This window comes from Phodopus roborovskii, unplaced genomic scaffold, assembly GCF_943737965.1.
Source record: "Phodopus roborovskii unplaced genomic scaffold, PHOROB, whole genome shotgun sequence".
NCBI classification, from domain to species: domain Eukaryota; kingdom Metazoa; phylum Chordata; class Mammalia; order Rodentia; family Cricetidae; genus Phodopus; species Phodopus roborovskii.
This window is the reverse complement of record NW_026125397.1, coordinates 10,091,935-10,104,201: the sequence shown is the minus strand read 5'-3', so window position 1 is coordinate 10,104,201 and position 12,267 is coordinate 10,091,935. Positions and strand designations below refer to the sequence as shown.

At 39.0% G+C, this 12,267-nt stretch overlaps 1 protein-coding gene across 7 annotated transcripts in view; it reads right to left on the bottom strand.

The window, feature by feature from the left end:
• Window positions 1-12,267, bottom strand: part of Ptprk (protein tyrosine phosphatase receptor type K) — a 503,412-nt gene that overhangs the window by 42,259 nt on the left and 448,886 nt on the right. For 4 of the 7 annotated variants that reach the window (XM_051175466.1, XM_051175470.1, XM_051175468.1 and 1 more), the window contains exon 14: window positions 384-522. In XM_051175466.1, the coding sequence (XP_051031423.1) occupies window positions 384-522 (139 nt within the window). The remainder of the gene's footprint in view (window positions 1-383; window positions 523-12,267) is intronic. The other 3 variants (XM_051175467.1, XM_051175469.1, XM_051175472.1) reach the window with 1 other exon arrangement.

The following is a 12,267-nucleotide window of genomic DNA, read 5'->3' as shown; positions in this document are numbered from 1 at the left end:
TGTCCCATATACAACCTATATTTATAAAAATATATATTAAGATGAAAATAATTCTGACTTTAGCTCAAGCACCACAACTTTATAACCATCAATTTTATTATACTTAATAATAACAACACTTAAAATGAGATGAATTTCTCGTGTATCTCTGAAAATTCAAAAAAATTATAGTTTTACATAAAATAACTATTAACAAAAGTCTATACTTACATCCCAGGACAAACTACAAATACCTAAATAAGACTTCACTAAAAAATCCTAAGTAAGAAGGGACTGAGGAGTAGGCAATCTTACTAGAAGTTGCCTAAGAGCCTGAAGGGAAAACACATGAAAATCAGTGGCAATCACATGAATGTGTGGTCTAGGACATTACTGGATCTTACCTTTTTTTCACAATTACTATGACAACCAGGAGGAGGAGGATGAACACCAAGATCCCAGCACTGATGCCCGCGATTTTCACCACTCTGTCTGTCTGTTTTGCAGGGTCCGGGATTACCTCTGGCTCTTCTGTTGCTGCTGCTAAACAAATCAGAGAAATAGGTGACTGGAAGCTGCTACCAGGCACAGGAAGTGGAAACTGCCAAAGGAGGACAGGCTTGAATAGCAGTAACCTGAAAACCTACTCACAGAAATTCTACAGCATGAAAGACTTAGGGCCATACGGACGAAAATCTTTCATCAAAGTTTTATTTTCTTCTTCTGTTTTAACATAAGAAATAAGAGGCAAACCTCAGAAATTACTATGAAAGGGAGGGTGGGCTATTTTTCTTCAAATGCCTTCTAAATTCAGGACAATGTTTTTTAGAACTAGTACAATTAAAAGAGATTGGGTTGGATGTAGATGACCGTTAATCTGTTGTCTTGGTTGCCTGTGGTGGCTCATGTTGCTGCCTGTAATTCCAAGACACAGGGACCTAACAGGAAGCACTAGGAGTTTCAGGCTAGTTGGGATTAGTTTATAATCCATTATAAAAGTTGAAATAAATAGTTTAGCACACGGAAAGAAAAAGTAAGGAAATGTACCCAGGAATATTTCACATTCTCTCACCAGATAACAAACGTGGGAAATGACTTTAAGAAGATTATAGGCCCTTACTTCTGTTTCTTTCTCAAAATCATACTCAGCCCGCATTTATGTACACAATTAAAATAGAAAACTTTAATCAATACATAAGCCCTGGAAAACCTCTGAAGACATTTTCCTTTTACCTCATTTACCTTGAAACTGGCAAAGAAACCATTATTATCTGTACTTTACAGATACAAAATCCCCGAGGCTTAGAGAATTAAGGCTAGCTTATGAATTGCTCAAGGGCAGACACAGAATCTAAGTCGTCATCTATCTTCTAAGACAGCACATCTCAGTTTCCAGGTTTGTGGGCCCCACTACTGAGAACACGTACAACAAAAGCTGTGGAGTTCTATGAGTTGAGCACACTGGAAAACTGCTTTAAATGGCCAATCACAGCACCTTGTACTTCAGAGACCCTGGCTGAACGAACACACTACCAACAAGGCCTGCAATATGAGCCTGTATATCTCTAAGACAACATGTCTATTCTCTTTACAAGGTTATCCATCTTTTCCTGGTCCAATCCTTTCTTTCTTTCTTTTTTTTTTTTCTTTTCTTTTTTAGTTCTTTTCACTGGCAAGTGGCTGTCATGAGGGTAGCATAACTTTTCAAAATAATACAAAAATTAAAAGAGCAAACATATCTCCAACTAATGTTATTTTCATGAACATTTTACTTTAAATCTAAACAGAGAAGGTGCTAGTTAAGTGTGTGAAATGGTCCACTGAACCATCTTTATTTTGGTTGCACAGAATAAACTATCCCAAGGTTTAGTCTCAAGTGGAGACTGCAAGTCCATAGCTTGATTCTCTATTAAGCGTGAGTAGCTTGCTGGGCATGGGCATGGCCATTCACATCATTACAGCCGTAGGCAACTTCCAGTCTTAATTAGGAGCAGGAGTCATTCAGTGCATACTACATGTCTGCAACATGTCACTATCTGCAGCTCATCCAAACCTGCCCTAATTACTCCGCACTCCTTTTCTCGAGGGCCTTGATGAATCTATATGCACATCCACATTTCGTGCGAGCATAAATACCTAAAACAGGTGAAGTATATTCTGAAAGTGCATGTGCAAAATGGTTATTGTTTGTCATTATCGAACTTTTGGTTTACAAATACATGCTTTCACAAAGGAAGTTCATAAAAAGTGATTTAGGACTCTCCAGAGAGAGTGGGGGTTAGAGATTTGAACCCAGTTCCTCACACCTATTCAGCATGCGCTTTACCAACAGGGTTATCTTCCCAGCACCAGTACTTTTTGTCTGTCCTTGATTATCATGGCATAGACCATTATGTTGAAACCATACTGGGAACACTCTAGAGATTCTCTCATACTGTGACAAACGCTTTGCAAATATGTTAGGAATTATGTGTAGATTTTAGTAGTTTGGATAATGATGACTTCAGGATCAAACTCAGGTCCTCTTGTTTTTACAGAATATTTCCAATTGTGTCATATCCCGGCCAACGTCCACCTCTTTAATATATTTTAATTCAGTTGCAACATGTAGCATGCAATATTTTATAAGAAACTCTAGGACTGCTAAATCTTTTCAAACACAGAAATGCACACAGGGACAGATAGAAGGGACATGGTGAATATGGATTCAGAAATAAATTACCACCAGAAGGAGCTTAAAATCTGTTCATGCTGTGTCATTAAATAATTAAACACACAAAAATGGTAGGCAAGCAATTTCAAATACAGAGGATGAAGAATTTTTTAAAGAAAGTTTTATTAGAAATAGTATTTCTGATACATTAATCTAAATATATTCCCGGAGTGGAATGTCAAATCAAAAAGTCAATGTATGAAAAAGGAAACTGTTAAGCTTACTGGTGTGTTCAGTGCACAGGGTGTTAAGACAATTCAAGTATTATGCAAATCCATGTTATCACTTTAAACTGATAATCTGTGGCCCTCTTAGAGATGGATCCTATTTATAGTTACCACATGGTTAAAAAAGAAAAACATTCAAGGGCTAGTATGCTTTGTGGGTCATAATTGTAATTCATGTACAGATAATTGATCAACTATTAACATAGCAAACTTGAACGAGATTCTCCATATGTGTGAGTTCATGGCTATCTCCCCTGAACTTCCCTTAGAGTGTTCAGTTGCTCTTATTACTAACACTACCACTAACAGTACCTTTTAAAAAGAAAATGTGAAAATTTATTTATTGATCTGTATGCTTTTCTTAGGGGGTCAGGGTCTTCCTATGAAGCTCAGTGTGGCCTCGAACTTATTACGTAGCACAGGATAATTTTCAATCTCCTGACTCAGCCTACATGGCTGGTTCCCACTATATGTTTCAGTCACTTTTCTTCTCTAGGATTTTGCTCAGTAGAACCAAAGAATATAAATAAAATCTCCCAATTTTAGAAGCTTCATTAATGGAAATGTACAACAGCTTTTAAGTGAGCATTTCCTATTTTCTTCAAAGGCAGAGTGGCTGCAGCCCCTGTGCCTCATATAATTTATGTATGTACAAAGACAATGGAAAGTGTCATTCTCAAAAAGCCATAAATCTTTTCATATTTTATTTGCCAGAGAGTATCCAAAGAATCCCCAGTTTTCAGAAGCCTAGACTGGCACAATTCGTTGTATAATGAGGGGGAAAAAAAGCTAGAATCTTATTTTTATTGATCATATTTATGAGATACACATTTGGAGGAAAGAAAATAGCTAAAGTAACCTCTTTTTATATACCATACCCTTGCTCCCACGAGTAAAATAATTTGCTCAAATTCTAGACAAAAAGAGTAAAGTCACATAAATTTACATGAAAGTTAAAACTATTCTCATTTCTGTGATCAAACACAATCATTTTCCCTCCATGATGGATGTCATAGATGACATCTCTAAGCACAGCCTTCTAGGGGACCTTACAGCATTTTCAGAGACATCACACTCACATTCTGCACATCCTCCTGGTATATTATGGGTGTTTCTCCTTTTCTCAGCTGTAATTCAGGGAAAACATTCATTCATTTATCAAGCATCCCTTGAAATCCCCAACCAGGAAAAGATACCCCCCACCCCCAAGTAAGCCAGTGCCAGCATCGACTTACTAGTGACTAGAATTCAACAGGCACATTTCTTTTTATTTCAATGTTAGAAGCTGTTGGCTTTTCGGACTACTTCCTATATACAACATCACCGTCATTTTTTATGGGATGCCGGTTGCAGTGTGCCCACCAATGCCATGAGCTTTGCCCTCTTTTACTCAGGACTCTTGTGTAAATGCCTACTGCTTTGCTCATCCAGGGGGAGTAGATGTCGTTTTTAGTCCCTCAAGCACCTTAGCCTCTTGATATGGGTTGTCCACACTTCCTGGTTTTGTGATATCACATTTCCATCATTTCAGTTATCATTCATTCTGATTATTCTCAAACCAACGCATTTCTGAGCAACATCTCCTTGAGCTCCTGGCCCTGTAATAACTTGACTATTGACTTCTCTTGTGTGTATCAATCTCCTTCAACACTCCGTGTTTAAATGCGAGCTTATACGGTCTTTTCACAGCAGTCTTCCATTTGCTCCTCTTGTAGGACACCACTCTGCCATTGGCTTCTTGAAGCTGAAAACCTGGGCAACGTCCTATTTTCCTTCGACCTCTCCTTATCATTATATTAACGCATACTTTGTTATCCACACTTGGATGATTTCGGATGTGAAGATGATAATAATTATGAGAAGACAAAATGCAAATAGGAATGTCTGGGGTAGACACGGAAACTAATCCTCTATCTTGTGGAATTAGTTATAAAGCACTACTCTGCTCTAAGGATCCTCTTCCTGCTCTTTGACCTCCCCTCTGCTACATTAACCCAGACTAGCAGCAGCTCTCACATACATGGTGGCTGCTTTCCTTTCACCTGCATCCTGCCTGTCCTTCATCAAAACACACATAATATATTTCTTATATTATGATGGTGGAATCACTCCACTGATTACAGCCTCCCAGAGGCTTCCCATTCTTAAGATAAACATCTTAGAAGCAGGAACTATGTACATTTTGTCATCCCTTTATATTGAGTAGGGCTTGGAAAGGAACCATGACATAAAAATATTAACTGAGTAAATGAAAGAATGGCACTACATGGACATACAATAAATTGAATGGGTATACAAAAATCAGATGGCTCCCTCAAAACATAAGGATTTGCTGGATTTTACTGGGCTAGACCTAGTTTGAGATAAAGCTAAGCATGGAAGGACACTACTTAGTCTTTCCTTCACAGGGCTGTTTCCATCTTCTACTCCAAACTAAGTTCCAGTACATCCCAGGGTGAGACTACATGGAATTTGGTATTGGCAAGACCAATTCTTTCCATTATTTGTAGAGACACCTTTCTAGTTAGGCTTTAGATTCGAAGAAGTTATCTAGAGTACATAGTCTGTAAAGCTAAGATCTTGGCAGAAAAGAACTAATCCCATTGCCTGTTGTGTATTGGACAGATTTTAGAGTTACAGTGGTTTGGTGCTATAAGGAAATTGATTTGCTGGGGTTGGGAAACAATGGTAACCTAGAAAGTGACTTCTGCAACTATGTAAATAATGACACAGGGAGACATGGCTTTGAGGATCATTGGGCCAGTTCAAAGGCTGCATAAATGTAACTCGATATTTCTGAGGGACACAAGAAACCCTGTATTATTTTGCTATTGTGATAAAACACGACTACCCGAGCAAGTTACAGAAAATGTCTATTTGGGAATGTAGCTTCCAAAGGGTTAGAGTTCACGATGGCAGAGCAGAGGAAGCAGGAGGCAGATACTGAGGCTGGAGAAGCTGACCGCTCCCAGCATCTTGAAGCACAATATAAAACAGAGACAGTGAACTATAAATGGCGAGTTCTAGAAGCTCCCATAGCTCACTCCCAGAGATCTAACTCCTCCAGCAAGACTATATCTCCTAAACCTACCAAAACCAGGTATTCAAATACCAGAGATCACAAGGGACAATTATCATCCTAAGCATTACAGACCCTAACCTACATTTACCTGCAGTCATCCTAAGGATGCGATTAACCACTGATCAAAGATGGTGGCACAGCAACCACATAGAGTTAGTACCCTCTAAAATAATAAATGCATAATGTACTTTTAGTGCTGTCAAGTGGCATAATGTTGTGAAGAAGTTTTATAAATGGAAACATGTAATAGAACTGTGAACAGATGGGAGAGCAATGACTAGAGGTTAGTCTTTTGAGTCCATCATATAATAACGAAAACCTGTGAATAAGTGAACTGACATCATTTAAATAATAGTTCTAAAAAAATTCATCAGTCTGTCATATAAATAGATAATGATGGGTTTTGTAAAGTACATGCTATTAATTAAATAGGCTACTGCTGTGGACTTCTAAGCCTTAGGGGCATCTTGAACTATTTATTATTTAACTCAATGATCCTTTGATGTCATCTTGCTTTATCGCCTCGAATGATCTTTATGATGAAATCTGTTCACTCTTGGATTGCTGACTACCCCCCCCCCAAAAAAAAGAAGTCACTCAGTGATGTGGATTGGTGTTTAAGAAAACAGTCTCATGTCATACATTCATTCTGTCTTAAGAGTAGGAAAATAATTTTCTAGTTTAACAAAGAAACTCTTGAAAAAAGTGTAACATTGAAAGAAAAGAAGGTCATAAAGATCTAAAATTATAAACCAAAAGCATATATTCAGGTTAATTTCACACGATTTCAGGTATCTACTCCAAGCCTGAGATTTTCAGATTTGTTTTTGCTTAACAACGATAGCTATAAAAATGCTAAATAAATAATAGATTTCTTTTTTCATGAACACATTAGTGTCACATTTTAGGAGTATAGTTGGAGATAAAATAGTAGAATGTATTATTCTGCTTTATTTTATTTTAAGAACAACTATTTGATTGCACATATGAATTTTTCATTAAGTTTCCCATTTACTGACATGCAGTTAGTGGTAAAATAAAACCATGGTGTGCTGTCTGACTTCTTAAACCCAGCTGGGGTTATCCACAAACCATTCTCAGAAATCTGCTTTGAGTCCTCTCTCCCGATTTCTGCTGCATTCAAGACTCAGCTATCTTGTTTTGCCTTTTGTTTGTTAGTTTGTTTTGTTTTAATAAAGCCTACTGCTTTCTCAGATTAAATACTTTACATATTCGCATACTGTAACTTCATAGAACTAGCTGCCCATCACTCTACTTCAGGGATTAATAACATGTGACCTGGAAATATATTCCACTCACTGTGAATGGAAACAGTGCAAATACTCAACTTTGCATGATGTAACTCATTGACCCACCAACCAACATCATATGTAATTTCTATATAAATTATATCAGTGCTGCACCATCAGATCTGAAACATTGTATTGAAACATAGTGTTGAAATATGCTCTCTAATACTTCCTTGACAACAAATGGCTTAGAGATATTAGAGTATTTAAGCCTGTTTCTTCTATGAAACGCCCAGTGAACAACTGGCTGCATTACCACAGCCTCTTTGGTTTTATGTAGAGAAAAGTCTTCGTTATTTATTTGTGTTGCAAATATCTTCCTCAGTTGAACAGTGCAAGAGGAAAACATAGCTTTTTATTTCAACCTCCTGAATTCATTGCTTAAACCTTTATAACTAAAGATCAATAAAAGTATAGACATTTGTTTAATGTGCACGTGCATGCGTGTAAACACATGTAGATGCCTGTGATACCTGTGTACATACCACAAGAGGGAGAGTAGGGTGCCTACCTCTATTCCTTGCTACCTGTCACCTTATTCCCTTGTGACAGAGCATCTCAGTGGCCCTGGAGACAGTTGTTTTGTAGCTAGTCTGGCTAGCCAGAAAGCCCAAGCAATTCTTTGTACCTTACTCCCATCCCTGGGGTCCCACGCACACACAGACATTTTCAGCCTGTTACGTGGATACGGGGGATTCTAATTCAGGTTTCCATGCTTGCGCATTGAACACTCTTGCCCACGGAGCCACCTTTCTAACCCTGAAATATGGTTTATACAAATATGGTAGGCTCCATCCTGAAATGAGGACCCACAGCCATAGATAAACCTGAGTGGTTTCATGAAGTATGCGCCGTCAGATATAAAAAAGAGGGCACAGAATGAGTTGGTAAATGGGAACCTAGCAAGGCCTTTGTTCTGAAGCCCCTTTCTTTTCAAGGCAACGACCCCTAAAGTCAAGGCTCATGGCTTGCTGTTTCAAGCAAAGGTCAGGGAGATCCTTCCTGCATCTTGTAACCTGTTTTGGGGGGAAGGTAAGGAGAAGGCCAAATAGACCTGCTCATCTCTGACATTTATCAAAACATACCAGGGCTTTCTCCAATTCAAAGTATTTGAATACCAAGGTGCCACGTTTTGGAGTGAAGTGTCCTGAACTCTATGGCTTTTCATCTTACTTTATTCATGGTATAAAAGTGAATTAGAGTTTTAATATTAATGAAGTGAAATACATTAGTCTAAGTTTTACAAGCGATGCTTAGCATTCAGTAACTTTTCCCAGGCTGAATTCATTGTTTTTTCTCTTTTTCCCTAAAGATTGTAAAAGCTGTGCATGCCATATCTAATCCTGGATCGACGCTGACCTCTTTCCTAAGCAGGATAGACAGGAGGTGGCATCTCCCCATTGCCTCGTGTTGTTAAATACTAGTTTCTCTACAGGGCTTTGGAGTGGATGCTGCTTCTGGCCCATATCAAAACACGAAATTGCAGGAGTCACTGTTTATAGATTTTTCTACTCTTTAAGCCCACCTTGTGCTGGCATCACTCAGTTTATATGGGTTGAGCTGAACATGCGGCTGTAGAGCTCATGTGTTCTCCAGGCTGGCTGGTTCTTTTCTTTACATGTTCACCTTTCTTCAAGATTTCACTCTGGGCATCTTCTTTACAGATAAACAATCCGCCTCTCACTTTCGTCTAGGACTGTCACTGTGACTTGCCCCTCCTTGCCCCCTCACTAAGAAAGCTCCTGTATTGAAAGCTTGGAGGCCAGCAGGTCACAGAGTGAAACGAGCATAAAGGCTCTGACCTAATTAACAGCTTGCCACACCGTCATTGGTATGTGGGGCCTGGTTGATGGACACAGGTTCCTGGAAAGGTTTTATTCCGGGACTTGTCTTGGGTGCTGTTCTCTGCTTCTTTCTACCAGGAGGTGATTCTCTTTGCCCGACACATGCCCTGACTCACTGGGCAAAGGCCCCAAAGTAACACAGCGAAGAGACCATAGGGTGGAGCCTCTGAAATCCTGAGCCCAAATAAGTCTTTCTGTATGCTGTTTTCTCAGGTATTTGCCATAGCAACATAAGGCTGATGAATACGTCTCTTCAGTTACTTTTAAATCTGGACAAGTATGAGTTTTCTCTCCTATATCTAGTCAGATCGTGGTATTCAGTTCTTTGTTTATTTTTGATGACAACATCTTGTTAATGTTTATTTTGGTAAGTCACAATTTTCTATTGTGACTCCAGAGTTAATACCTGTAGTCCTTGGAGGACTTAGATGCTATTTCTGCTAACTCTCACTGTGACTTACTTTCAAGAATGCTTGGTGAACTTTGAGTGAAAGGTAATTGCTTTATGTTAGTCTGTGGGACTCCTGCAGGCCTGAATTGGTTATGCATTCATCTTACACAGAATCTGCACCTCCTTGCACCTGCAGCCAAGAGATACCAATGGATTTAGGCCATTTCTGCCAGCTTTGGATGGAAATCTCAAGCTATGCAACTCCCATTGACAGCTGAAAGATCAGTTTCAAGGGCAAAGCACCTTTAGATTTTTCCCTACAGCGAACACTAAATTATAATTATAGTTCGGCTTCCCCCGTTCTCCGTTTCCTTTCCATTCCCATCTCTCTTCCTCTTCATTGTAGATGCTGTGAACTCAGCAATGAGCATCAAGTTGTTCTCTCCCCGCAGTGGGCTTGTTCTGCATGAGCACTCGAACTTCCAGAACAGTAACGGAGACCATGGATTACATCTGATTATTTGCAGTGCTGCAGTTTAGACCCACAGCCTTGTGCATGCTGGGCAAGTGTTCAGCTACTGAGCCACACCCCTAGTCCTCAGATCATGGACTTCAATCCAGTTCTTTCATTCACCCAAGACTTACTCTCAGTTCTCAAAGCACCAGTTCAATATTTTCCCATGACTCACAAACAAGACTGTGCTGCCAGTATTTTTTTTTTCTTTTTGGCAAATGTATAATAAATAGACTAGGAACTAAAGGTTATAATAAAAACTCAATCATAATTTTTAATTTTTAAAATTTCATGATGACCAATACACTGAAAAGTGTTGAGGTGTGTCACCTAGAAGAGTATCTACAGTATCCTGCAAATTTCTAGATTTTTGGAAAAAATCCATTAATGATAGTGTTAAAAACTAATTTATAGAGTCTGTAATATATTTTAAGAAAAATAAACTACTTTTTACAACCGCAGTATTATATATCTATACAAATAATAGATATATATATTTATTATATGTAATATATAAATTACATATTATTAGTACATGTATAATTATATAATATAATATTAAAAACAAAGGCTATTCTCCTTGACCCCATTTGCCAGTTTTACTCAGGGAGAAGTGTGATCAGCCTAGCATTTTTACCACTGTCTTACACACTAACGAATGAGGTAGGAGGGGAGGGGATATACTAGAGGTGTTAACCTGAATCACTAACTCATGAAAAGAATGAGGAGAGAGAAATGCATAGGAATGGGAACTAGTTACATCAAAACCTCTTAGGAGAGAAAATAAACTAAAATGGAGGAGTACAGCCTGCAAGGCAGCATAGACGGTCATAAGAAGTCAATTTAAGGCAAGGACAGCATATTCCCCCTTGTACCTTCAATCCACAAGTAAGTCATCTGTGGCATTTCTTTATCTACATCAATAGAACGCTTCACTCTCCTAACTGCATGCCCAATATATTCCCAGTCCTTGCAAAATCATCACTGGGCAAGACAGGTGATATCTTAGAAGCTCACATCTCTGGATGATTATGAGTAATAGAAGTTGTGCACAAGGAAACAGTACCCTTGGTGAAGAAAGAGCACATGTGAGTGTCCCTGCCATGGAGTGCCTTACTTCATCCCTCTACATCTTCTTGAGACATGGTCTCACACTGAATTTTGAGCTCACTCTTTTAGCTAGGGGGCCTGGCTAGCAAACTCCAGGGAGCCTATTGCCTCTACCCTCAGGACATGATGGACTGACTAAGCACGGTCCCCATAGGCTAATACATTTGAAAGACTGGTCCCAAGGGAGTAGGACTGCTAGAAAGGATGAGAAAGAGTAGCAAGCCCCTATTAAATGTTTTTCATTGTAAGAGTTGCCTTGGTCCTGGTGTCTCTGCCCAGCAGCAGAACAGTGACTAAGACACCTGAGACAGGATGATCGGCATTCCCTGCTGGGTTCCCCTTTTCACTCATGAGCTAGGCACCCAAACTCAGGTTGTCATGGCTGTGTGGTGAGCAGTTTACCTACTAAGTCATCTCCCCAACCTTGGTATTGAGAAATTTTACACTGACAGGTAACACAAGAAGGGGAGAGCCACTTAGTGACCATGTCAGAGGTGGGCAATAGAGAAGACCTTTCAGAAGATGATCAGGGGGTAGATTGGGGTGCCTCCTCTTAGCTTGGATGCATTGTATCATTAGCACAGCTGCTTTGCTGTATCTGGACACTTGGCTTTAAGGGGAGTGTAGAGTATTGGAGCCACTTAATTGAAAAAAAATATTACCATAGCAAGCAATGAAAGAGAAAAACATTCTGCTTTCATGCTTTGGAGAAGCCAAGTAATACAATGATGTACTTGCAGAGAGCTAAGGAACTGAGCTGTTTTTAAACTAAAGATAGTAAAGGGTGCAGAGTATGTCAGCAATAAGGGATTAACCTTCTACAAACTACTATCCTGTTGAGACATTCCAGTAATGACTGCCTGTTAACAATAAACTGGGTCTGGCTGTAGATTACTGGGAAATAAGTTAAAATAAAATGCTGGATCCTGTATCTTATTCATACACAGTGTTTATAACATAGAATGCTACAAATGACTAAATATAACCTTCAAGTGAAATGTTTGTAAAGTGGTAAACGTGGGTAGCTAGAGACATTAGGGAAAAACAAGTCTGATAATGTCAGTGGTATTTTTTTCCCCTCCCACAAACGGCAGGAT